A 27,433-nucleotide genomic window follows, 5' to 3' on the forward strand; every position below is an offset into this window, starting at 1 on the left:
TGAAAAGTGCTTTCTCTGAGTGTAAGTGTGTGAGATCAGCGCCGCATGCATCAGGTCGCCAGTGAGCGCTTCTGTGAGTGTGTGAACTGCATCTCTCTAAGTGTTGTGTAATAAGCACTCTCCAGTCCTGATGTACGGCTCTCCTTTCCCTCATGCTGCAAACCACCGGGTGCTTTTGCTCGAGCATTTTAGGGCTGATTCCCGGCTGCGGTCTCAGGCCAGTGCATTGTCAGGCCCCGTCACTGTCTCTCTGACTGTCTGTGGATATAATTTTACAGTTGGGTGGCTGGAGGTAGCGACGCAGCAGGCGGTTGGCCCCCTGGGTCAAACAAAGATGTATTTGGAGGCAGCAATTTCCTTTGCAGCTAGAATGCACATGTGCCTGTGAGGTGAGCACCTGCACACACTTTCAGTACGATGGTGAGTGTCTGTTGTTACTGAGAGGATTTTCTTGTGCATATGTATGAGAAGTGTGTGAGTGTGTGTGCAATGTGGGGGTGTTAAGTTGTAGGTGAGAACTGCGAGTGATAGGTGGACAGATATTATGTTGAGTGGTTTGACTACCCCTGTGGGGGTTTGGCTCTGTGTGCTGAAGGATTTCATCGCTTTGGATGCCTGGTATACAGAACTGCAAGGCTGTGGATGCATATGTGTTTGTGTGTGTGCGAAAGATCCTTTCTTTATCAGGATTACTTATCCCATCCCCACCTCCATGTCTCCCAGGGGTGACAGGGCTAATTTCAGACAGATCTTCCCCTTAAGCAAGTTGTTGGCTATGAATAACATCCCATACTCCCTCCCCAATACCCTCCTAAACTAAACAGTGACTCTGCATGGATGCTGACACATTGGCTTAGCCTGTACCTCACCAAAGCTAGCGAGCCACTGTTAATGCCGACTGACAACTAATACACACACAAAGATGACTGATCTGGATTTAATCTGATCCCAGGCCAGTAAGTTTAGGGCTAGAACACTGAAAACAAAAAAACCTTACAAAAAGTGCATAACATTAAAATACTGTAAAATCACCAAACAAAGGGACATCAGTCAAACAAAAAGCAATTTAAATATTCCATATGAATAGCCATGAGGTTTGCAGGCATGTCTAAAACAAACCTGAAAAATGGCTAAAGTAATGTGCAAAAGTTAGTGTAATGTTAGCATAAAATTTTACACACAGATGGTAAATGAAGTGTTTTTGTATGCATGTCTAAAAAAAAATAAGTATGTAAAAATAGTAGCATTCAGAAATCGTAATGCTCAAAAGTAGGGACTGTCATAAAACCAACTAACAAAAACAATGCGCTACATTACAAAAAAAAAAAAAAAAAAAAGAAATAATGTACATTGCTGAACTGAATTGTTTGTATGCATGTTTTTCATTCATTGTGTAAAATGCTTTAGAAAAATAAGAAAATTGATGCATCAATTTTTCAAATGACCCTTATTCATATGTAGAGGGGGACCTCTGTATTAAATTCAAGCACTTTACAACAAATGGTTGTGCCATTGGGTGCCATTTTGATATATGTGCGTATGGGTCGCTAGCAGCAAGAACAAAAGGCTGCTATTTGTCTGGGTGCTCATGGGAGAAGATGCCATATCAAACATGCAACTACATCCCTCAGACCTTTCTGAAAACAGGCCTCTACTTATCAATTACCTACCTGTCAGCGACACTGGCCGTGTAGGCAAATGTCCCTGCACAAAGCAACAATAGTGTTGAATGAGATTGCCATTTATGTTTGTATGTGTGTGTGTAAGAAAAAGATGGATAATATGAAAAAGACACATTTCACATGGACAAAAACACACATACAGTATGTGCACACCCTCATACTCGACGCAAACAAATGTGGCCTGTGGGGCATTGCTGTTGCTCTCCAGCTGAGTTGTTTTGGTATAATGTGAGCTGACCGCTCAGGACCACAGAAGGTAGGCTGGCTGCAGGGTTTGTGTATGTGTGTGTCTGGTCTTGTGTCTCTGTGAATAAGGTGCAGTCGACCTGATCAGGACTTAAAGGGGCATAGCGTTTGTGTCCACACACAAATGTGAGCCTATAAGTGCCGTCACCTGCGTTTCTAAGAGGTCCTGTTCTGTGACTGACAGAAGCATAGCCTACCTCTCATTCTCTCTCATGTCTTCCCCCTCTCGCCTATGACGGCAATTCTTTCAGAGGCAGAAAAAACACTTCCTGTCCACCTGAATGAGAAGCGAGGAAACGAGCTGCCGTGCCGCATTTCTGCTGCTGAAGATATCAGAAAGGACTTTTTTCCTGTGTGAAGGTTAAAGGCTAGTTCAGGCAGCTCCTCTGTAAACTTTTAACATCAAAAGCGGGAAAGCCTGGAGAGCCAGAGCCTGTTTCCACAGGAGAGCGCGGTTTGAAAATAACTGCTTGTCCGTTTGGCAGACCTCTGAGAAAATGCCTCAAAGGCCGGCTCTCTAAATAAGAACCAGTCTTGTTAGTTAGAACTGGGCCTGGAGGCCAAGGCAAAAGATGGTGTTTGGCTGACCGTGAGTGGCCCGTGAGGCACGAGGCCAACTGGCCCTTCAGTTTCAACCTTGACTTCATTCTAGACCTGTTCTATTTTTTCCCTTTATGGAAACCTGTGCATTTCCTCAGAATTGTAGAGTGAAAAATACAGTTGCACAGTGGATAAAATGTTCATTTCCTTTACTCCCCAACCATTTCTTATTGCTCTCACCTTCTCGCATCATGCCAACGGTCAGACACTTCATGAAGCGGCAGGCTTGGCAGGACTTCCTTCTGCGTTTGGTGATCTCGCATTCATTGGTGGCGGGGCAGCTGTACTCAATGTTTCCTGTGGCGAGGCATGTAGAGAGAAGGAACAGAGAGTGTTTAATGACTGCAAACCAAAACACTGTCACATTTGATCAATTTAATGCACTGTTGCTGAATAATAATAATAATAATAATGATAATAATAGTAATATTAATAATAAAAAATCTTACTGGCCTCAAATTTTAGAAAATCATTGATGTCCTCTCAACAAATAAAATACTTTAAGTGCAAACCCAACCTCCGATTGACACTTCGAAGGAAGACACTGAAATACAGCAATCACTTCCCATCATATCTACATCATACATCTTCTCTTCATATCTGTGTGTGTGTGTCTGGTTCAAAAGGCATGCAGAAAAGAGCCACTGGCTGTCCTCAGAGGTCATGTGTCACAGAGCTGTGTGAAGCTGGATAGGCAGGCCAGGCTTTACTAAACCTAAACAAAAACCTGCAGGTCACAATTCACATTTGAGTGAACTTCCAATCGCATGGTGACCACTAACACAGCTCCTCATCCTACCAATCCCACACATAAACAAACACAGAGAGCTACAAATTTGCTACTGGGATTCCTGGCACACTGTAGAGTAGACTATTACAGCAAGTTCTTTAAGGACCATGATGCTGTTAGAGGGAAAAAGCAATGATATATGCTTGTTACTGCAAAAGCACACAAATAGAAGCCTGATCAGTAATCTGGCACACAATAAAAACATTTAAATAGTTTTTTTTGGCTGTATTATAAGATTTGCTTGCCAGATACAGACATTTAATATAACAAATTTAGGATTTGGAGTGGCTTATGGCAGTGTTACAACTACCAGTGTAAGGAGAGAATTTGTTCTATAGAATAACAATTAGAACAATATAGCTGCAAGCAGCAATAACGGGGCCAAGCACTACAGAAGCAAGCTTCAGATGAACGGCAGGAATGAGTAATTAAAACCGTTTTAAGGTTATTTTAGGCAAAATGGCTTGAAAACAATAAACACAACAACTAGTAATAGGATTTATTGGCTTATCACGTGTAACCAATAGGTGGCGCTGTTACCAAATTAGTGTGGAATGGTCAGTGTGAGGTGATAATGACACATACAATGTTTGGTGCGAAAATGTCAAAACTTTGCTGAGATACAGCCTCAAATGCATGTTGGCATCCTTCCAGCAAATTCATTGATGCGCTAAATGAGAACCGTTTCGTATATCGACACGAAATCCATAACTTTTTGTGAGCACAGTCTGAAGATGATTTGAAACAATTTTGGTGAAAATTGGACCAACGGTTGATGAGGAGTTCGAAAAAGTAGGTTTTGACTGAAAATCAATATGGCGGACAGGAAGTTTGGCCAAATAAGGAAAACTTGGTATCTATGTTGTCGGCTTGAACCAAGGAATCTAATAAGACCAGCGACATTTCAATAGCTAGGTTTATTCAAAAGTTTTTAGCCTTTTTAAAAATTTTGTTATAACTTTTGACCAATAGGTGGCACTGTTTCAGAATATTTTGAGTACCTTCAGGGGATGGTGTTGTTGGCACATTCTGAGTTTCGTAATGTTATACCAATGTATTTGTTTAGTATAGCATTTTATTTCACAAAACTGTATTGAAGTCAATGGGAATTTCATGTTTTGTTCTATTATAGCGCCACCAAGAGGCTCAGTCCCACCATTTTTTTAATGTGTCCTCAGATTGAGCCCATACATATGTGTGTCAATTTTGATGAAAATATCTCAATTCACTTCAGAGTTATAGACATTTATATGAAAAAACACGTAAAAAATGACTGACACATGATTTTGGTTGAATTGTACTACCCCTTACTATCAATATTTTCGAATTTGGGCATTGGTATTTATACATTCACCTATGTTTCCGAACTTCTGACGCTGTTTTCGTCTCGATCGGACAAGCGGTTTCGAAGATATAGCCAAATAGTTTTTAAGCGCTAAATCACAACGCTACACAAAACGTGTTTTCGTGTAAATCGGACAAATCGTCTAGGATGAGTTCGAAAAAGTAGGTTTTTCAAAAAATTCAAAATGGCGGCCATATTTCTATGACGAAAAATGTCTTCACATGGTGCAATCGAATCAACATGAGCTCAGGAATCAGAGAAAAAAAGAATTTTGTTGATTGGCCTTACGGTTAAAAAGTTATTAACAAAATATAAGTGAAATTTTGGACAGTTGGTGGCGCTAGAGGGAATGACATAGACACACCAAAATTGGTGTACTTAATGTTGGCACTGTCCTCTATCAGAATGTCAAACCATTACAACGTTCCCGCAATCGGTTCTATGGGCTGCCATAGACTCCCAGTCGGAAGAAGGAAGAATAATAATAAGAACGGGAACAAATACAATAGGTGCCTATGCACCTTCGGTGCTTGGCCCCTAATAAATACATGCACTCACACTTCTTGAGATGAAACAGACTCTCTCGCACACGCACTCATGCAATTAACATAGCACCCGTCTGGGACCTCCACACTGATGAAATATTTCAGAGTTAATCAGACTTTGTAAACACTGATTTGTATTGACTTCTCTTCTGTGAACTGATGTTTCCTCATTAAAAAGCAGATTAGCAGCGCGAGCAGAGGGCTAAATGCTCAAGACTGCTAATTCAACAGGAAACAGTATTTAAAGTACGCATGTCCATTAAACTGAGCTCCAATATACATTAGTCAGGTAATCTCCAGAAGCCATTAGGGTCTTCGGATTGGGAGGAATGCATGTGGAATGGGGATGTGTGTGAAGATGTGAGGTGATTCTCATGAGGGCTGAGGCCTGTTGAGTGGTAACAAGCTGGGAATGTTTCAAGGGGGGAAAAATCCTTGCCAATCTAATATAGGTGCTTTCCTACAGTACCAGTAGTTGAATGTCAATGGCTTGAGCGCTGTGTCCAGGTTATCAACACAGTGGAAAAGAGGCTATATGTGTGTGTGTTCCACTGACCGGATAGAGTGATGTGATTTGAGTTAGGTGGCAGTCGATTAGTGCGATGTCCATTATCTATCACTCAAGTGGCTGCCGAGAGGTTTCAAACAAGATATAAAATGTCCCTAGCGCTTCCTTCCACTGCCTGTCTTCATACTAAATGCTACACTTCCATCATTCATCAGTCGCAGTCAAATGCCAATGAAGCTCATTACCAGAACATGGTGACAACTTGACCTTGGGGTGACCTTATACTACAGCTATGAAGAAGGGAACAGATATTGGGATGTTCTGGGCTTCCTGAGGTGGCATTCTTGGTGTACACCTCCTATATTTTGCCCACCGCCTGGCTACAAGTGGCTCAATTGGGAAGTGATAGATGCAGTTTGTCAGGTGGCATTGGAAGAGTGCCACCAGAATGCCAGCTGCCAGTGATTTGAGTTGCCATGGCGTCCGTTCCGCCACCTGTCCCAATGCCCCTAGCCGAACTGTGGTCTTGATGCATCTGCATCCCATAATTCCCCAACCCTGCTCCGTCCCTCAAAAACCAGCCAGTCTGGATGTCAATAAATGTCCAGCTGGATGGGATGTTTTTGGAAATCACCAAGAGTTTTATTGGCTAATGGGATGAAACATACCGATATGTCAAATTCCCACCTTCTGAGGCTCTGGATTGCGTGCAGGCCAAGCACAATATTTGACCCATTTATTCAGCACCTACTTTGTTCCTCAGAGCTTCACTGCCACTTCTAAAAAACTAGCAGATGGGAAACTTCCCGGTATATTAATTGCCTGTAATTTCTTGTTTGACATAACTGATCGATCTTGTTAATCTGAAGCAACAAGACAAGAAACGTTTATAAGCAAAAGCATTACCACCCTCTAGCTGTACACGTCTACTGGACGGAAAGCTGCTTAAGTGGCATAAAGCCAGCAGATGTTGGATGTATGGAATTGCTTTGTGCACATTCTAGGACAATCCTACTTTGACTAAGTCCCTCTGACCCCTTGGCCTGACATGTGAACCTATCTGAAGTTCTAGCTGAAGGAGGGTAAAAGCCAACCTTGAATGGTCCTCTTGAAAAAGGCCTTGCAGGCCTCGCAGGATGCGACACCATAATGGTAGCCAGAGGCGATATCTCCGCACACCAGACATAGGCGCTTGGGGATGGAGTTCAGCATGTACTCGCATTTAATCTGTGAGTCCTCCGCGATAGTGCTGGAGCAGTCCTCGTAACGCTTGGCTCCGGCACCGCTGGGACCCAGAGCACCGGTTGGGCCGTAAAGAGTGGGTGAGTCCAGACCATTCTGATGGCCGTTCATGGTCGAGCTGTAGCTACCGCTGGCGTCTGAAGAGCCGCCGGGGCTGTGGTGATTTACACTGTCCGTCAGTGAGGCAGGGCTGGAAGGTTCCGTCTTTATGTAGGAGGGGCAACTGGACTCAATGTGGCGGTCCTTGCTGGACATTCTGCAGAACAGCCTACATGGAAAAAACATGACAAAACAAATACCAAAGTGTTAGTGACCATGACTGACAGTAAATAAAGTGTGTGGAAACCAAGTAAATTATTGCCTGAGATCTTATATGGTACCTTAGATGCTGCTATTTTTGTAAATTTATGCAAGTCTAAAAAATTGTATTTTCAGCAGAGGTGATTTGAAATATGTCACCAACACCAAGCCATTAAGAAAATCAAAAGAAATAGAAACATAATACCCCCCCCCCGCCAGCCCTTAAGAACAACTCTCCTCTTCGCACATGGGTCCACCTGCGCCTTAGCCTGAGAGAACATTCAGCAGCTAAAAAAAGCCCTGATTATGAATTCAGAATTCTAGTTTTTTTAGAATGTTAATGACTTCTCTGAGAAAAACATAAGAGGAGAGGCATATGAGAGCCAGTGTGCCACTGTCCCCTGGGTCTCACTAAAGTGTCTGAGTGGTTGTATATCTACAAGGCTGTAAAAAAGAGTGCTAACATTGCTACTCTAGCATAGCGTGCAGCCAAATGAGTTCTAAAGAAATGTGCCACAACCAACTCGGACATGTCCTAAGAGTTTTAAATATATAAATTATATCTTACACTTACCATAATGATATATTTGTAAAAAATTATATGCACTTTTATCTGTATTTGACATAATTTGCCTTATTTAATACATCATAGTGGTGTCAGTTTATTGTTAGTTATAATGTATATGAATATTATATATATATATATATATATATATATATATATATATATATATATATATATATATATTGAGAAAGAAATAAAAAAAAATGCTTTTCAATATAAATTTGAACTCTGACCATTCAGATTCTTTTCCACTTGACAGGGCAAATAAATATCTGAAATTATTTACTGTTGAGTTACAAAGCATGAGTCAAAGCCTGCCTTTTCTCCTGGACCAAAATTGTCCATCTCTACAAAAAAGTGCTAAAGGCCTTTTCTTGTGATTGTGGATCAAGAGGTGGGATCCAGTGATCAAATGCAACATGACAGATGAGCGTCTGCAGGGTGGAAGAGAAAGGGACAGTACGAAGAGCTCAGCACCATCACTCATTTTCCAGTCAATATCAACTTGTTCTACAAGACTCTAATCAGTGCGGAGGCGCAAAGCAGTTCCATCATCCTCGCCTGTGGCCAGTCACCATACGCTCTCACACACACACAAGCTCAGATTAATTGATGGGCAGAAAACTAAAAATCAACTAGGCAGACACAAACATCCAGTATTAATCCAGTAACACAAACCGACACCCACATAGTCAAAAGCAGAGACTCTTTCCAAGCCAAACAAAAGAGCAGACTGACCACCCCAGACAAAAACCCACCCTACATCACTTGATACCGCTAATCCTTTTAACCACCCCTCCACCCACACAGTCCTGGGAGAGAGGCTTATTAATGAGTGCTGTAATTAATAGATATCTCTGCTCTGTCTTACAGGAGGCTTCAAGGCCTGCAAGAGTGGATTAACCATTTCCCCTGTTAACAATCCAAGAGACCCTGAGCTGCAGCATTGGGTGGTGGTGGTGGGGGGGGGGGGGGGGGGGGGCGTGCACTTCACCACAACCGTGTCAATTAGCTGCACTTCAATACCTTTAGCAACATGATCGTTCAGGGACGGTTTGTTTTCTAAAATCCTCAAAGGTTTTGGGGGTTGTGACTTGAGTGTGAGGTCGTGCCTTAAATGCATTCTTTATTTTCCCTGAACTGCATTAGTGGTAAGGTGTGTAAAAACCAAGATGATAGCAGAGGAGCAAAGTCGTTATAGTGACAGAAAGAAAATCATGGAGGATTTATACAAACAACACATCAGGACCTTTTTAACATGGAGATGGAGGGGGACAAATAAAAAAGGCAGTCTGGAAGACCACACAAAGGTCTTTTTAATTAAGGAAGCCCGCTTCTAAATGAGGGCTCTAAAATCCGGTCAGCTTGTAAAAGATGACTTCTTCTGAGGCCCATAAAGCAAGAGAGAGTGTGAGAGCGAATGAGAGAGATCTTTAAAGAAACCAGACCACCTTAATATTCAAAGGAATTTTAAAGAAACAGACTAAGCAACATATCTTGAAAATTTTGGATTCTAGACTCTGAGATATGTAACAAATGAGAAAATATTGAAGTACTATAAACCTATTTTAAGCATGGAAATAATCTTTCTGGCTAACACACATGAGGATTTTCAATAATTAATAATGAACTATATAAAATTAAAATAAATCATATCTAAAAAATAGATTATATTTACAGTGTAATTAGTGAAAATATTGACAGGCCAAGTACAAATCAGAAATGTTTTATATAATATAATTTATAGCAATACAATTATTAACTGTGTACTTTGTTGCATTTTTCAGAGTATTATAAGTTTATAAGCAAACTTATAGCTATTAATGCATTCTGGTGTAATGGCTCAAAATGTGCTGAGTCAATGCACCTGTTTCTTTGCATTGCAGTGAGAGACAATCGATTATGAAAAAGCTCTATTACACTTCTACTGATGCATCACCGACACACACGCACACACTCATACTCCCAGACAGGTGTCCTGGGTTGTGCAGGTAGTCTAGAACATTCCAGTATGTCAAGGATGCATGTTGTGTATTTATACACAGTGTAAAACCAGTTAAAATCAGTGAAAACACAAGCACAACAGACTGTTTACACTTGCTTCATATTCTCTCATTCTATTTTGGGTAACAGAGACAAACTGGTTTTTGTGGGGCAGCTGAGAAACCCGCCTCCAGTCCTCAGTGACAGAGAATGTGAAGTCAAAACGGCAGGTAACAAAAGAGGAAAGGGCCAGCATTGTAAGAGCCCCTCATGCTTTACAGCGCCGCTCTTACGGCTCTCAACAGGAGACACCCTGCTCTATAACTTTGACTGAAAGTTATTAGTGTTCTCTTTCTCTTTCTCTTTTTCTCCTGCTCTTTGAAATTCTATGACTCTATTAATCCAAACCTGCAATATTCACAACTCTCTATAAATTCAATTGTCAGATGGGGGATTTTTATTCTAGGCCGCATTTGAATCCAAAATTAGAGGCAGTAAATTTCACATTAGCTCAGAGAGAAATAGAATTTTAAAGCTTATATTTTAGAAGAAAAGAAGGCCCTTTCCGACAGAGGAGTACTATTTGAGAGGTAATGATTTTATCTGTTTTCACCACTGCCTGGTGCTGAGCTTCAATCCCAAAGTGCGCCATTAACAAAAGGAACTCTTATACTGAAAAGCAGTGGAATTTAGTTTTAAGTTTATGAATGGAAATAATAATGATCAAGTGGAAGGGTAGAAAAAAGGCAGGCAATAGTCAGCCGATAGACAAGGTGAAAAAAAAAGAAAAAGCACAAGACATAATCGGTTGTTCTTTATTGTTAGGGACTTTATTGTGATTCATTATAAATAATTCCTGAGTTCGCAAATTTCTCGTAAATTGTACCAAACACTGTCATCATGTTTAAGGTTCTAGTTAAAGTCTGTGATTGTTACAAAATAAAAATAAATGTGTGGTCTTAAAACAAAACAAAACTATTCAGTAAAAAAAAAGTTTGATTTAGTGTTATGAATTCTGCTGATTTAAATAAGTAGACATGGTGAAGTTTTAGCTTGCTAACAAACACGAGGTTGTTGAAAATTTTAAGAATGATTTATAGTCTGTTTTGGAAGTATCTGTAAAACTGGGTTAAAATTATAAACAAAATGATATGATGAATGATCATTTTTCCAAAATGTTGCATAATAACTAATATCAATTACTGCAAATGGAAATATATGTGCAAAACTGATAAGAGACAATAAATATAAATAAAATAAAAATTGAACAACGGGCCAAACCAGATCAGCAGAATAGTAATTTAGCTCTGCTTGCTGTCGTCTCTCTAATCATGAACAATAATCATTACATAGTGAGAAAATCTTGAAAGATAAGTCACTTCCAGTTATTTCCAAGAGTAACACAAAACATCTCAGATGTGCAGTCACTGTACAAAGGACAGAAGTGTATTCCTGATCTTATTCAGACTTTAAGCTGTCTATTTGTTGAAAGTTAGAATTCAGAGTGGATGTTCAACCAAAGAGATTATTGTTTTCTTTTTGTTGTCCTCTAGCTGTTGACTCTCTCTTATTTTATGTGCTCAGGCAAGATGTCACAAATCAGCAGGAAAACAATTTTTGGAAAACACAGCCACTTGGCAATGACAAGGTGTCATTAGGCTGTTTGATCCAGTGCTCTGACAACTATAGAGGTAAACATATAATCATTGCATTGAGGTGCAGCTACTGGGAGTTTCTCTCTCTCTCTCTTTCTTTGCCGGAAGCAGTAAGTTTTTGTGATCACGGATAGCTGGAGGCAGCACAGTCTGGAACAAAACTGCCCATGAGAGCTATTGGCTGTTTAGATGAATATAGCAGAAAATGTGAGGTAAAATGTTTTGGTGAGAAAGAAATAAATAAATAACATTCTATTATCATATGTATTAATATTAATATTATTATCATATAAAACTAGATGTTTTAGGATTTTGTATAAAGAAAAAAGTAAATGTGTGACATATCAAATAAAAAATTTGTGAAATATATGAAAAATATTCAATTAATTGTATCATGTTGATTATATATACTAAATAACAATAACAACAATAATAATAATAATAATAATAATAATAATAATAATAATTAGAAAAAAATAAAAGTATTTTTCCATTTTTGTTCCCCAAAGTATTCCATTATTTTAAATAACTAATTATACAAAATATTTTAAAATGCATTCCTTAACATTTGTTTCCCTCTTAGAGTGAGTTAAAGGTGCATTTGCTCTCAAGAAAGTTGTAAGATATTCAATTAAACCTTATAAAACAGGAACTGAACTGCATTGTACTTAAGGATACTGATTACACTTGTTCCCGCATGAGAAATACAGACATGCGAAACAGGTTGCCTTTTCCGGCTGTATGGGCAGATCAATTGTTATAACATTAGTGGGTTAGAAAGTAGTAATTCACTTCATTGTCGATAGACGCCTTCAAAATAACACCTCTGATTACATGCAATCAATGTGATAATGGCAAAAACTCATTTGTACAATGGAGCGAGCTGCCGTAAAAATGCCAGCGGCAGGCCAGTGGAGATGAGGAGCTAACGCTCTGCTGTGTAATAAATACTGCAGGAGGATCAGTAGCCCTTAGCTAAGCTCCTAATACAATACTGTAAATGCAGAGAGATAATAATGTATATTTAGAGATCTCGTTTAAATAAAGTTAAGTCTCTGCAAAAGAATCTGTGTGGGGGAAAACAAATTAAAATGTTATTCCCTCTTGTTCACTGACAACACTAAAGGGTTAAGATGTCCAAACCCGATAAGAGTCATGTCTGTGTGTGAGTGTGTGTGTGTGTGTGCATGTTTTTGTGACATATCAGGACACAACTCTGTATAATGGCATGGGTATGACACAGGTATTACAAGGAGAGGGTGACTTATGAGGACATAACCCATGTCCCCATTTTTCAAAACGCTTATAAACCATACATAATAAGTGTTTTTTTTTTTTTTTGAGAAAGTAAAAATGCACAGTTTCCTGTGAGGGATAGGGTTAGGTGTAGGGTTGGTGTAGGGCCATAGAATATACAGTTTGTACAGTATAAAAACCATTACGCCTATGGGATGTCCCCACTTTTCACAAAAACAAACGTGTGTGTGTGTGTGTGTGTTTGACAGCCCATGGCAAACTCGTAGATTAAAATCTTTATGATTTAGGTCATTTTCCTGTGCGGGCAAATATGTGTTGGGCTTGATCAAGGAAAGATATCCCTCTCAACAAAAAAAAATAAACAATACAAGTAAACACAGACACAAACACAAATACACTTGCATTCATATAAATGTAAAACAAATAAAAATAAAATAAGATACTGTATATATGTACGAAGTTCAGCAAAACAAAGTGTCAGTCTAGCTGAATCACTGTCAAAGTAAGAGGTGAAACTAAGTCAACAAGGCCAATCATTATTTCATTATCTGACGTTTTTGTGGGTAGGAGCGAGCGGCTGCTTCTTCGGCAGTGACAGGCCCTACAGAACAGGGAAGAGCAAATAACCGTTTGCTATTTTTCAATAAGCAATATGCCTAAAATCACTGCTTTACTGCAGTTAGAGCACAGAACCCATCTATTCAACCCCAACAGGACAAGAGAGCAGATAAGCGAGGATGAGCCGCAGTCTCAAAGAAATTAAATTGCACGTAAATATAAAAATAAATAAATAATGGGAGTAAAAAAATGGAGATTAAAAACACATTCTATTAAACAGATGGTTAAAGAGGATTTTATTCCAGGAAATATGATGTGTAAAAAGAGGTGCTAAAAGCGGGCAAAAAGAGGGAGGGAGGAAAGGAGAGAAATTGTGGTTGTTTTTTGGTGAGTGAACCGGTGAAAGCCATGTCTTTAACCAGATCAGATTCTTGAAATTGGCTGTCATGGCAGGATTGTACTGAGTTATAGCTGTCTATCACCCCCGCTTGCATGGAGACGCGCCGAGCTGCTGTCGCCTTCCCCTGCCGCAAAGCATCTTAAATTTTCAACACCACCATCTGTTGCAAAATCTAATTCAAATTCCGCCCATAATCGGGTTTACCTCTGTAATACCCGTTCCACCACTCTCTCTCTCTCTGTCTCTCTCTATCTGCAAGGAGCCCAGTCCCCAACCCCGAATGATACACCATCCATGTCTGCAGGCACACATTCATTAGGGTGAAAGAAGAGGCGCAAACAGTCCAATCGTTTTTTCAGCATTGCTTTGATGGCAAAGATGGTAACATCACTCCAACTTCACTAACAGAACTACCACAACTATGCGGTTTCTTTCATTATTAGTTGTCTGAGACAAGAATAATTTTATATAGCTACTTGCTATTTTACTATACTAATTTACTATATATTTACTATATATAAACACCCAAAATATAATAATATAAATAATGATACCAAAAAATACATATAAAAATAAAAACTATACGAAATATGTTAATACAAATATTAATAGATATGAATGAATAAACATTTCAAATATAATAGGAGTAATGATAAATGCATTATATTTAGACTAAGTACTGCTAACATGAAAATTTAAAAAATGAAATTCAAGCATATGATAAATAATGTAATGTATCAACATACATATGAACCAGGAATATTATAAATAACTAAAAATAAATATGAAATAAAAATAAAACAAAACAAAAAACATTTACTTAAAATAAAATGTTAAAATAAAATGTTAACTAAAACATAAATTACTTTTAGTTTTTTAGCTTGTCTCCAAAGCAACATTTCTCATTTTAATTTAATTATACTTTATGTACTAAAATAACTTCAACTAAAACTGAAGTATATAAAAAAAAAAGTGACAAAAACACAATAAAAATTACTAAAACTTTAACTAAAACTAAAAGGAAAAAAAAAGATTAAAAAATAATCATTAAAACTACAATAGCTGATATGAATATGTAATTGTCATTTTTCAAATTCAAAGATCATAATATTAGAAAATATCATTAAAAAAAATGGCTGAAGTTAAAAAAGGGAAATAAAGAAAACAGATGTTTATTGATTAAAATAAAAAGTTTATATGACCTTTATCAATTTCTAAAACATAATATGTTCCACTAAGACACAATAACATTTCAATAAAATCAAACACCCAACATCTATTTGCAACAAGTTGTTTTTGCCCATCACATTCGGCCCTGACACTCCGGAAAGATTGAAAGTTTTAACACTACAATATAAAACACCTCAGTCTAACAATCCTCCCAGTTATAAACCTTCGATTCAATCTCCACCCCGTACTGCACCCAAAAGCCCTTGATTTCCCATCTGCGTTTAAGGCAATCTAATTTATTACACAACCCGCTAAATTTACAGTAACAAGCCGTTCCCTTGACAAATTAATTTTTTTTCGGAGTATTTGATCATATAAATAAAACAGTGCCTCTGGAGGCTGAGGAGCTAAATCAGTTGATTCTGTTTATCTGGAAAATGGCTTGCATCTGGGTAACAGCTCACCAGCAGATGGAGAGGTTTTTCCCCTGACCCCGGGACCAGGGTTCTGTCTCTCTCACTCCACTCAGAGATGAGACTTATCAGAGGAAGGTGTGTGCATGTGTGTGAGGAAGTGTTGAAGGTGGGTGTTCGCCCTATTTCAGTAAAGGGATTTATTTATCTGAGCAGACGTCCACGAACATTCAACGTTCTTCTGGTTCACAAAGATCCCCTGAACTACTGTATTAATAGATGTTTTTCCCACAAATCTGTATGAATCTTATGCTGGCATAAGTGATCAAACTGTAAACTGTGTGTGTTTGTGCATCACATGTGTCTATGCATATACGACAGTAGCCTACTGAGTCGATGGCCATCGGTGTATGATTGTGTATGTATGTGGGGTTAACCCTCAAATCTTTGGATACAGCTGCAAGTGAAACATCCTGCTCTTTTTGGTGTGTGTGAATGTGTTTGACATGCCTGTTAGCAGTAGCATTAGCTTCAACCCTGAATTTACACCAGTGACACACATCTAGCCCTCCAAAGTGAATAAAAACCAGAGTTCAAACTGTGCTATGACCAATGTGGATGTTCATGGTGAAAGCCATGTCCTCCAGCTCCCAGCATGCTTTGTTTCAGGCCTATGGAGTGACACTGCATTGCCTGGCAGGCCTGTCTATCGAGAGCAAGAAGCTCCATCTACACTAGTAACTTGATCCTCATTGGCTTAGAGCGGAGAAAACTTCTTGTATTCGAATTGAGCCAAATTGGTTTAACCCAGACTAACCTATCTCAAATCCAATCCATGTAATACATGTGATGGCCCCCATCAAAGCACAGACACCTTCTTTTAAAAGGTTTGAATAAATTTTCCCCAAAAAATTCCTCCCCTCACACACACACACCTAACTAAACTCCAAAAATAAGGAGGACGTTGAGTATTCAAAGTGACATAAAGCCATTTGCACATTAAAAAAGACACTCCTCTGAAGTACCTTTAAACACATAATTCATAATATAATATGAATTATTATTAGATTTTTCACTTGTTTACAGTGAACATTCCATATTTGCAGTTTATTGCAATATATATATACAAAAATAAATGAATGAATACAAATGTTACTGAAAATGAAAATATCCAACAGAATAAAATGTGGCATTTGAAAATTAATCAAACAAGTGACGGCACTTTTCTCTCTGACCCTTCAGTAACCTCTAAAGTAATAACCATAAATGACATTGAAATTACAAGTCAAACAAAGACATTTTACAGAAGATGGACTGAGAGAGAGAGAGAGACAGAGAGAGAGAGAGATAGAAGGGCCTGGTGAGAACTCTTAACTGGTCACATCTGGCTGTATTTTATACGCAAATCAGCCCCCACTAAATCTAGATAAAACTCACTGACTCGTGATCAGAGCAATGATCTTCATACATCTAAATTTATATGCTAATCGGAATCCTTGAAGCATTTAACACATTCCTCTGCATCTGGGGCGACAACAGGCAACCTCTCCAACCTATACCAATACACTCAACATAAACTTTCCCTATCCATATCTATAGTCCATTCATCTTTCTATCACCATAGCTTGAGGCAGATGTAAACAGATGTAGAAATGTCCCTCCACCAACACACAGACATTGAGATATAAAACACATGAAAATTATCAGGTTACTCTGTAGTAGCCGTTTCCCATTAATGGGAACTGTCTAGGACCTGGTTGATAGTGCACAATGTGTTCAACATGCGGAAATTAAACCCTGCAAGTTGACGACACGCACAAACACTCGATGAACTACACTAAGACACTGACTTGAATGAAGCAAGCATAGATAAGTAATAGCTGGGCAGGCAAAACACAAACTCACATACAAACAACAAAAACACAAAATAATCACCAGAACAGATTTTGGCTTTTGATGACAATGTTTTTGGTCCTTTCCTTACCTCTGGTTATATAGAGCATGTGCATCACGCATGTGACTGGCCTCGATGTCGTATTGCTGTTGTGTTCTCCAAGCGCTGCATTTGGCGTACTTATCTTCGCTATTAACTTGGGCCTTTGATAAATTCATTCTACAACAAAAGGGAGAGCAAGAAAATGAATAAAAACGAGGGTCAGTGAAATGGACTAAGGAATTCTGATAAAGAAGCATTGAGCCATTAACTGCTGACAGACAGTGATGCAGCTCGGCACTCTGTGAGAGAAAATATTCCTTCTTTTCCTGACCTCCATTCTTTAATGGATCAGCTGCAACTGCGTCCACACTAAGGATCTGAAGAGGGTCTTTTGTTAATGCGAGGTGTTAATTGAAACCTGCCTTGACGTTTTTAATGCACAGACTCATCATTCTACCAGCCTCAGATTTAACAAGTCTGAAGTGTCGGGAGATAAAAGAAAAAAATCAGGAAGATCAGCGCACGCCTGTGGCCCCTGTACACATCAGGGCAGGAGAGCCTGTGGCTTTATGGGACCCTCCGAATCAGAGGGGACAGAACGGGTTGAGAAATGATCATGTAAAAGAAGAGAAGAAAACCCTCAGCTGTGTGTTAGGACAGCAAAATCTTTATACGAACTTATGGAAATTAATTGAGGACACAAAAAAATACCTATGAAAAACACCTGTGCACATTAACATACACTTTAAGTTCTCGATCAAAGAAGAAACACATATTTTTGAAGATTCCTAACTGTAGATTTTTTTTTATGATAAAAGCAAAACACCGGAGAGCAAAAGAAGTGAAGTGTTATGAGCCACAGGCAGTGCGGCTGCAAGAGTGAGTCTGCCACACTCTCTAATTAACAGAGGAGGCCCCTAATTCTCCTTCTCTGTTCCAACTCAGCAAACATGTTCAATGTCATTAGAGCCGCACAACCCCCGACTGTCCCCACACTCGGACTGATGAAGCTAATCACTCAACTAATGCTGTGCTTCAGCGGCTGTCTGAGAGAGCCCAGCCATGAAGATCCGTCTGTCTTCCCATCCTTCTCTTTCTATAAGGCTCTCGTGATAGTTTCTGTCTATCTGTCTGTGATCAAGTTTAGGCATTTCTCGCTGAATGTTCATTTAGATTTTCTTTTTTTCATTTCTAAAAAATCTTGTCATTTCAGCTTAAAGAGTAAAGTTTAGAAATTTCACCTCACATTGTAGTTTAAGTATTATTATTATTATTTAGTCATTTTTGTATTATTATTATTATTTAGAGGCCTAATTAAGGACATTAAATATATAAAAAAAAATTCAGGGAACATTTCATTATTCCAGAAAATTGTGTTTTGAATCAACATTAGGGACTGTCAAATCATTTTGTTGCTAATTTGAGAGTTCATTCTGAAATTATACACTTCAGAGTATGTGTTTACTGTACCTCACAAACAGTGCACAGAACAGCATGTGCTATCTGTGTGTGTGTGTGTGTGTGTGTGTGTGTGTACGAGGCTGGTGAGCCAGTCAGAGCTTAGTGGAAGAAAAGCAACACAGACACACACACACGTAATGTCTTGGCTTTAGTTCAGGGCGAGTGAGCAGTGGAATCGATAATCCCCAGCATCACACACGCTACACGGCCTGATACACTCCTGTTTCTCTCAACTCTCTTTAACGTGACTTTACACACAAACACACTACTGTGCTCCCAATGCCAGCAGCATTAAATATCTGTTATTACCGGGATGCTCTGTAAAGTAGAGTGCAATATTTTTTTTCCCCTCATTCGGGAGAGATGTGTAGACAGACCATGCTATATATAAAAGGACACATCATTAGCAACAGACAAGGATGAAAATTACATCAAAAGCAAATAAACTCTTTGACTTTAGTGGCACAATATTAAACATCTGTAAAGAAATCAGAAGGGAAGATTTGCAAGTAAAATAGTACATTAAAACAGCTGTAAATACATTTTATAAACATATTTATATGCATTTAAAGTATAAAAAGTCCCTCTAAAAAAATAAGAGATCATCTTTTATGTTTAAACACATACAAAAACATGCACAGAAAGACATGCACACGGACATATACAAACACACACATTTATCTCAGTCATTCACTAAACAACTCCAGAAAACAAAAGAACTACTTCATCCGGAATGCTAAAGTATGGCTGATATTTCAGAACAGCACTTGTGACAGAGCTATGTAAATAACATGGTAATTGTGGCCTCTGAGTATATACAGTAAAATAGTTTATTCAAATTTAGGGAAATTAATTAGGGCAGGATTGCTGGATTGCTGGATTGAATTTGTACATTTTTACAGCACATCACATGAATCATTTACTCCCTTCTTTACTTGCATTTAGGGCTACATAATTTTATGAAATAAAAAAAAGAAATAACAGAAAAGAAATGCGAATAAACCTTTATAAAAGTTTATAAAATAAAAAAGACATAGAAAAGAAACGAGGAAAACAGATGTTAAAATAAAGAAACAGAAAACAAAGAAAAACAAAAAGTACACATAAAAAAAAATAAAAAATACACGACAAAATTATGTGGTGGTTGTGCCTAAATGACATAGTCTGATCATCCAAATAAAGCACTTATTATACTAACACTGATTCAGTTTAATTAACATTTTTAAACTGCCTTTTAGTTTTTACTATTCTAATGATAATAATAATAATCATTATTAATTACATTATTACAATTTAAACAATAAGAAGTAAAAGGTATTTTGTTTTAGAAATCAAAGGTTGGTCAAACAATGAAAACAAGAGTAACAGCTAAAATGAAGTGTCACTTCAGATCAGTGGGAAAAACAGGCACTTCTAAAGGAGAGAATGAATCTATAGGGATATACCTGAGCCCATTTCATGCTTCTGTCAAAACGCCTAATACTGTATCAATGCGGACAAGGATTAACATGCAGGACAATGAGCGGCCATGCTCTGTGACTCACTCATTTGTTGCTATTCCATCTGTTAATACTGGGGGTCTGATTGATTAGACAGGTGCCATTCTTCCTTATACAAGAATGGCCGCCCCATGCATGGTAAATGCCATGCCTATATCCCTCTGTCTCTCTTTCTCTCTTTCTCTCACTCCTTCCTGAGAACTCACACAGTCTGGTTACTCATACCCTGCTAATTACCCAGTCCTCCAACCAACTAAAACATGAACATGAACAATGAACATACAAGCATTAAACATTTAAACATACAGAGATGCTTTTAAACACACACAAATAGACTTACATGTTACTCCTTAATAACAGCTTTTGCTATTAAATGCCACTGTGTTAGCACTATCATGTCACAGACACCACCGGACATGTCTTTAAACCATGTCAGCAGGGTTTCTTGTTATTGTAGGTTGACGAGCACGTGATTCAACCTTTGGGGGTTGAAGGCTGAAGAATGGGACAGGTGGAATTAAACGCGGGCCTCGCACGGAGGGGCAGCACAGGCAGCGTGGCCGGCCACGCGGCAGATGGACTGTCAGCTTTAATATGACAGAGCGCGTGCGGGCGCTCCAACCTGGAACCACGCGGATCTCTATGGGAATGCAGCCGTTTGCCAGCACAACAGTGGCTGGGAGCAGACGAGAACGGAGCTATGAAGCGCAAATACACCCGTCTGACACATCACACAGACATGCACAGGTCTACTATTACATCCCGCAAAGTATGCAAAAAAAAATTGTCTTGATATCTGCAAATACATGTGATGCAATTGCTAACACTCTAACTCCGAGCTCAGTCAGTGACCTGGGCTGCAGTGAGGTACATCCGTACCCTGTCTAGAAAAATTACAGCACATAAGCAGATTTGTTCAAAAACCTCCCATCAGGATCGCTTTGACAATCTACAGCAGGGCAGAAATAACACTCGTTTGAATTGACTCAAAATAAAGAAATTTTGCATTCTAGATGAAAAAGAAACAATAGCTTCTGTTTGCCTAAGCATTTCCACGGGGACACGTTTAAACAGGTTTTAAAAAGTCATGCTAAGCAAACACAGCGAGATAATGTACATAAAAGTGCTGAAGAAAATGACATGCACAGGCTTGATTTAGTGGCATTTGAATTTCAAATGCAGCACATTTCTCCAAGGATTTCATCATTCTGGTTTATTTGAGGGGGACAAATTGGCCTGAAGGTGTGCATATAGATATTAATATATATATATTTGTGACCCTACAGAAGTTCAAAGGTGTTTTACAAACAACCCGGCCAAGTGCATTAACAATGAAACTGATTTTCATCTTAATATATATTATATATATATATATATATATATATATATATATATATATATATACAGTACAGACCAAAAGTTTGGAAACATTACTACTTTTAATGTTTTTGAAAGAAGTTTCTTCTGCTCATTAAGCCTGCATTTATTTGATCAAAAATACAGAAAAAATGTAATATTGTGATATATTATTACAATTTAAAATAATTGTTTTTAAATGTATTATACTTTAAATTATCATTTATTTCTGTGATGCAAAGCTGAATTTTTAGGATCATTATCACATGATCCTTTAGAAATCATTCTAATATGATGATTCATTATCAAAGTTGGAAACAGTTCTGCTGCTTAATATTTTTTCAGAACATGTGATACTTTTTTAGGATAGTTTGATGAATAAAAAGTAAAAAAAAAAAAAAAAGAAGCTATGTTTTTAAAATATAAATATTTTGTAATAATATACACTACTGATCAGTAACTTGGGGTCAGTAATTTTTTTTCTTTCTTTTTTTAATTAAAATCAATACTTTTATTCAGCAAGGATGTGTTAAATTGATAAAAAGTGATAGTAAAGAAAATATATTATTAGAATATATATTATTAGAATTTTTTTTTTTTTTTGAATAAATGCAGTTCTTTTTAACCTTTTATTCATCAAATATATTAGACAGCAGAACTGTTTCCAACACTCATAATAAATCAGAATATTAGAATGATTTCTAAATGATCATGTGATAGACTGGATGTTACATGTGACACTGAAGGCTGGAGTAATGATGCTGAAAATTCAGCTTTGCATCACAGGAATAAATTATTTGTTTAAAGGATATTCAAATAGAAAACTATTATTTTAAGCTGTAATAATATTTCACAATATTACTGTTTTTTTCTGTATTTTTGATCAAATAAATGCAGGCTTGATGAGCAGAAGAAACTTCCTTTAGAAACATTAAAAATAGTAATGTTTCCAAACTTTTGGTCTGTACTGTATATATAATCACTTTGTTGAAATATCCCGACTGAATTAATGCACTAAAATAAATTAATTTGATGCAAACCATGAGATAATAGAGAAATAAAATGATTCTAGTATCCGAACAGTGCTGAAATTTAGCGATTCAGATTCCAGAACAGCCTCCACAAATGCTCCACAGCTGACTGCAAGTAGTCGGGCTTTACAAGCATCTCATCTCTCTCTCACACACACACACACACACACACACACACACACACACACATACGTGATGTATGACATGAGAAAGCGCAAAGAAATTTTTCACTGTCACCCAGCTGGGCGATTGATTTCCCTTTTTCTGTTACAAGACCAAAATTTCTCAATTTCATTGAAGACCAATTAAGATAAAATAGATTCAAAAATCAGTACGGATTCACACCACTAGAGCTGGAGAAACTTAACTGCCTTTGAAAGCGCTAACATCAGTTCTTTCACACAAATATGTTCTTGTTCAGCCACACATCACCATTAACAAATGTAAACTCCAGTTATATCACTTTAATAGTAATAATAATAAAATAAATATAAAAAAAAAATCTCCATCCTGATTTTCATCTTATATTCTAATTATCATTAAGTTTACTGTGCTAGTATACTTCTAAAACTATTTTACACTAACATATTTTTAAAATACAAAACCAGCACACAAAAGACACATTAATTTGTTGTAATGCATCTTCTGTTGAGAAATAGCTAAACAGGAAGGAAAAACAGATTCAGAAAAGCTACATCCGCATGCCGATAGACAAACAGTGAGTCTGCTGGGAGCCGATGGAAAACGCAGTGGCTAAAAGCACTATTTTTACACCCTTATCTAGCCCTCATGGACCCTCCTGCTTCTGGAGTGACCACGCTCCCTATTGACCTGCTGTAACTGTATCCTGCAGGCTCTCAGCGGTCCGTGCCTGCTCTGCCTCTCTCTGGCATACAGCAGACCGAATTATCCACAAAATAAAGACAGAAGAAAACGGGAAACGAAGGTCTAAAAATTGCATTTAAAGCAGCTAATTGCTTATGCCAGTGGGTCATTATTATTATTATTATTATTTATTTATTTTTTACGCAGGCAAGCAGATCTCAGCTGGCATGTGGCCTGTTAAAACCCTTATTCAACGTCTCATAAAAAAATAATAATAATAATAAATTGCTGCACTGCATTCGGAAAATCCTGATGGATTGATGCATAAATCACACAAATTGACAACTGCATCATCAGGTTCTTACACTCACGGCCGGCTGTGTGTTTTCATGTGCACGGCACCTGCGTGCAACTGTTTCACATGAGTGTGTGCGTCTGTCCGACATGCCACTTATTGCACTTTTTAACAAAAGGGCAAAAATATAAGACCCCCCCCCCCCCCACCCCACCAGGCCTCTCTTTTCTCTTGGATGACAGGCCGCTGGAGGGGCCGGGAGGGAGGGGGCTCTCTTTTAACTGGAGTTAATTACCCTTGGAATGCCTCAGACCCCTTCAAATAAAGGTAAGTCGCAATGCTCTGTCTCCAATAAGCAGGACAGCGTAAAGACAAAGAGTGTCCAGACAGTAATCGACAAGGGACCACGGAAAAAGAAAGACGTGCAGGACAAGCCATGACATCTCTCACACAGGGGAATGGGATGGAGCCAAATCAAGACTGAATGGCAACAAAGGCCTCCTCGTGCACACACTCACCACACATGGCAGAATAAATAAATCTGTGCTGTACATATTGACATCATTTGAAAGATGAATTAAGTAAATGATTTTATAAGGAGATTAAATGGAATTTAATTTACACAGTCTCTCTTTATTCCTGCTGATCCCAGGCTTTGGGGTTTCATTCGCCTCTCGCACAAGAGAGAGAGAGAGAAGGGAGTATGAACGGGTATAGAGGAAATGCAAAATCAAGTTTTCTTTAAGGGCCACAGGGGGGTTTCGGTGTTTTAAAATCATCTGCAAAAGCGACAAAAGGTTGAACATGCACGAGTGAATGCTCAGACACGTGAATGATTCTGCACTGAATTATTCAGCCCACTGCAGAGTCCGGCAATGATTTTACACACATGACACCCATGTTTCCAGTGGACATTCACACTCCATTGCCTTTAAAAAGCTGACTGCTTGCTTCTGGTGAAATTAAAAATGTCGAGCATTAAGTATTGGTGTAGATTTCTTACTCTCCTTTTTGCTTGAAAATTATATATATATATATATATATATATATATATATATATGTGTGTGTGTGTATGTGTGTGTGTGTGTGTGTGTGTGTGTTTTAGAAATATACAGTTTTGTATTTGTTTTTTATATTTGAATATAAGGTTTTGAATAAAAAATAAAACAAATAGAAAAAAACATGCATGCAATTATATGACAATCCTATGAGAAGCTGCATGAATTTCTTTGTGTAAATATTGAAGTCTTATACAAATATCCTCACTCATTCGTTTAACAAAATTGAAAACACGCAGAACAATCAAATTTGTACACCACATATGTAACATTTATTTTAAACATCTATTTTTGTTTTTATTTGTTCTTGAATAAACCGTCTTTAAAATATTTGTAAAAAAACAACAACAAAAAAATCATAATTTTTAGACATTCTAAATTACCTTGATAATCAGATTTAACCTAATTAATAATGATATTAATAATAATTCATTTCTAAAGATAAAAGGTTCCCATCATAATCAAAATAATTGTAATAGAAACACGCTCCATAATATCTCCATCTGTGAATGTAAATATTAAAATGAGCGTGCAGATGTAAATGTACATGCAGACGGTGAGAGTCTGTAATTATGATAATAGCTAAACCAGCACTTGTTGTTATTACCATATTAATATACTAATTAGAATCTCAGTAGTCAATTTGTGCTAAAATAAAGATCAAAAAGCGAGCAAGAGCCAAATGGCTAAAAGGCTGTTTGGAACCGACACTCTTATCTCCAAATTTCCTTTCATGAGTCTGAATAATCCAGTTAATCTAATGATCCTGTGCAGGGTGTGTGCCAACACATGTCATTCCATCAGCAAGCAGTATTTTAAATCTCAATCACTAAATAAATTCACTCTCACAACTACGTTAGCATATGTTCTTCAGGTATGTTTATAAATCGCTTTCTGGCTGAAGTCGAGCATGCTTATGTGTTGTATTGTGCAGGACAGCGACTGAAGGTTTATGAGACCAGGATGGTTACCTGTTTTTGATCTTTCTGACCCTTTTCAGTGCCTTTTTCTCCTTTTTCTATATACTCTAGGTAGTGTCAGTTCACAGACCGTGTTTTTAAAAAAAAAAATTATCAGTATTCATATGCAGCACAGGGCAGAGGTTAATATTTCTGCTGTTTTTTTAATCAAACTTGTACATGCATTTGTTCTGCTACATCACTATTTTGTCAGATTCAAGAAGCAAAGACTGTCGACATAATGCATAATGTTTTACAAGAAGACACGACTTACAGGAATTAAAATGTATTTTTTTGACAATTAATTCTTTTTTCAAGAACCACTATGAATGTTATTCTAATTGTATTTCTCACCTAAAATGTTATTTTTTTTGTTGTTGTTATCTCACATGATTTTAAACGAGCATGATTTAGTCACAAAACGAATCAAAATAGCAGATATTTAGAACAGAATTAAAGTCTACATAAATCTGTCAGTGCAATACCTGACGTCTAAATCAGTGTATTTGTGTTTCCTTGCTCTGTGCTGACAGAAGTGAGCGGGACAGAGATAAATATGAAGCTTATGAGCTGTTCTCTCTGCTGGATCCTGGACCGTCCGCTCCTGCACTCAATCCCTCTCTCTCTCTCTCTCTCTTTCTCTCTGAGCCAGCACACCGTCTTTAATACATTTAGCGGGCCACATGCTGTGCGACCGGTCTGCGATTCAAGCCACCTAAGACCATTTTCTCCTTTCTATCCCATGGCTTTCATCTTCCCCTCCTCCCTTGGCACTCTCTCTCTTATGTTGTTTTCCGTCACACACTCGTAATGATTTACATAAAACACACACTGCCCTGTCAAAGCAGATGCAGATTACTGTAATAGTGGATAAGCCACCAGCTACCGGCACAACGCATGTAGCCTACACACCCACACTCAGCTCCAGACGCTACCTGACAGTGAAAACAACCTTGACAAGGAGGACTACGGGTGACCACATGCACACATAAACACACAAACAAACCAGGACAGGAACTATACAGACATAACAAACAGCCTAGCCGGTCACACAAGTAGAAGTAGAAGAAATGAAAATGTACCTACTGTTGTTCGGAGTGCAGGGAAAAACACTCAGGGAGCAAAAGTTCTACCGAATCCATGTGCACTCTGCGATCATTGTTTGAGCAAACCTCTTATATAAATTAAAGTTTTCTCTCTCTCTCTCTCTCTCTTTGGCTTCTCTGTCTCTGCTCCTCTCTTCCTCTCTCTGTACCTCCTCCTCCTTCCGTGACTGAGCAGTGCAATTAACAGGACCGTTCTCCCAGTGACAGCCTATAGGCACAGCCAGTTGGGACCAAAAGCTCTTGCACTCTTCTAATCAAGCACTTAAAGCCACGAATGCTGCTCATTAATATGAAGCAGGGCTTTGCATATGCAGTCCCCCCGGCCCTCCCGGACACCAGATTGGTGGCTTCCCAGCCAATTGGAGTGAGACAGGGCAGTGTCTGTTCCCACAGAGAGATGGAGCTGGGAGAGAGGGGAGGGGAGAGACAAAGAGCGAGCGAGCCAGAGAGAGAGAGAGAGAGAGAGAGAGAGAGAAGGAGAGAGGGGGAGTGGTGTAATGAAGGGAAAGTGGGGGTGAGAGAGAGTTTAAAGAAGCAGCCCGCATCTCTCCCTCAGCAATGCTTATCGGCTTGCGCTGTCAAGTGCACAGATAAAACCACTCACTTTGTTGATACAAACATTGTGAATGAAGCCGCTTGCTGTTCGCT

General features: G+C 38.3%; 1 protein-coding gene across 2 annotated transcripts in view; it reads right to left on the minus strand.

The window, feature by feature from the left end:
• Positions 1-27,006, minus strand: part of LOC132111612 (estrogen-related receptor gamma-like) — an 82,797-nt gene extending 55,791 nt beyond the window's left edge. For both annotated transcript variants that reach the window (XM_059519064.1, XM_059519063.1), the window contains exons 1-4: positions 26,766-27,006; positions 17,244-17,372; positions 6,811-7,226; positions 2,709-2,825 (exon numbers count right to left, since the gene is read on the minus strand). In XM_059519064.1, the coding sequence (XP_059375047.1) occupies positions 2,709-2,825; positions 6,811-7,226; positions 17,244-17,372; positions 26,766-26,821 (718 nt within the window). In that variant the 5' untranslated portion in view covers positions 26,822-27,006. The remainder of the gene's footprint in view (positions 1-2,708; positions 2,826-6,810; positions 7,227-17,243; positions 17,373-26,765) is intronic.
• Positions 27,007-27,433: the final 427 nt, after the last annotated feature.

This window comes from Carassius carassius, chromosome 31 (genome assembly GCF_963082965.1).
Source record: "Carassius carassius chromosome 31, fCarCar2.1, whole genome shotgun sequence".
Lineage (NCBI taxonomy): Eukaryota > Metazoa > Chordata > Actinopteri > Cypriniformes > Cyprinidae > Carassius > Carassius carassius.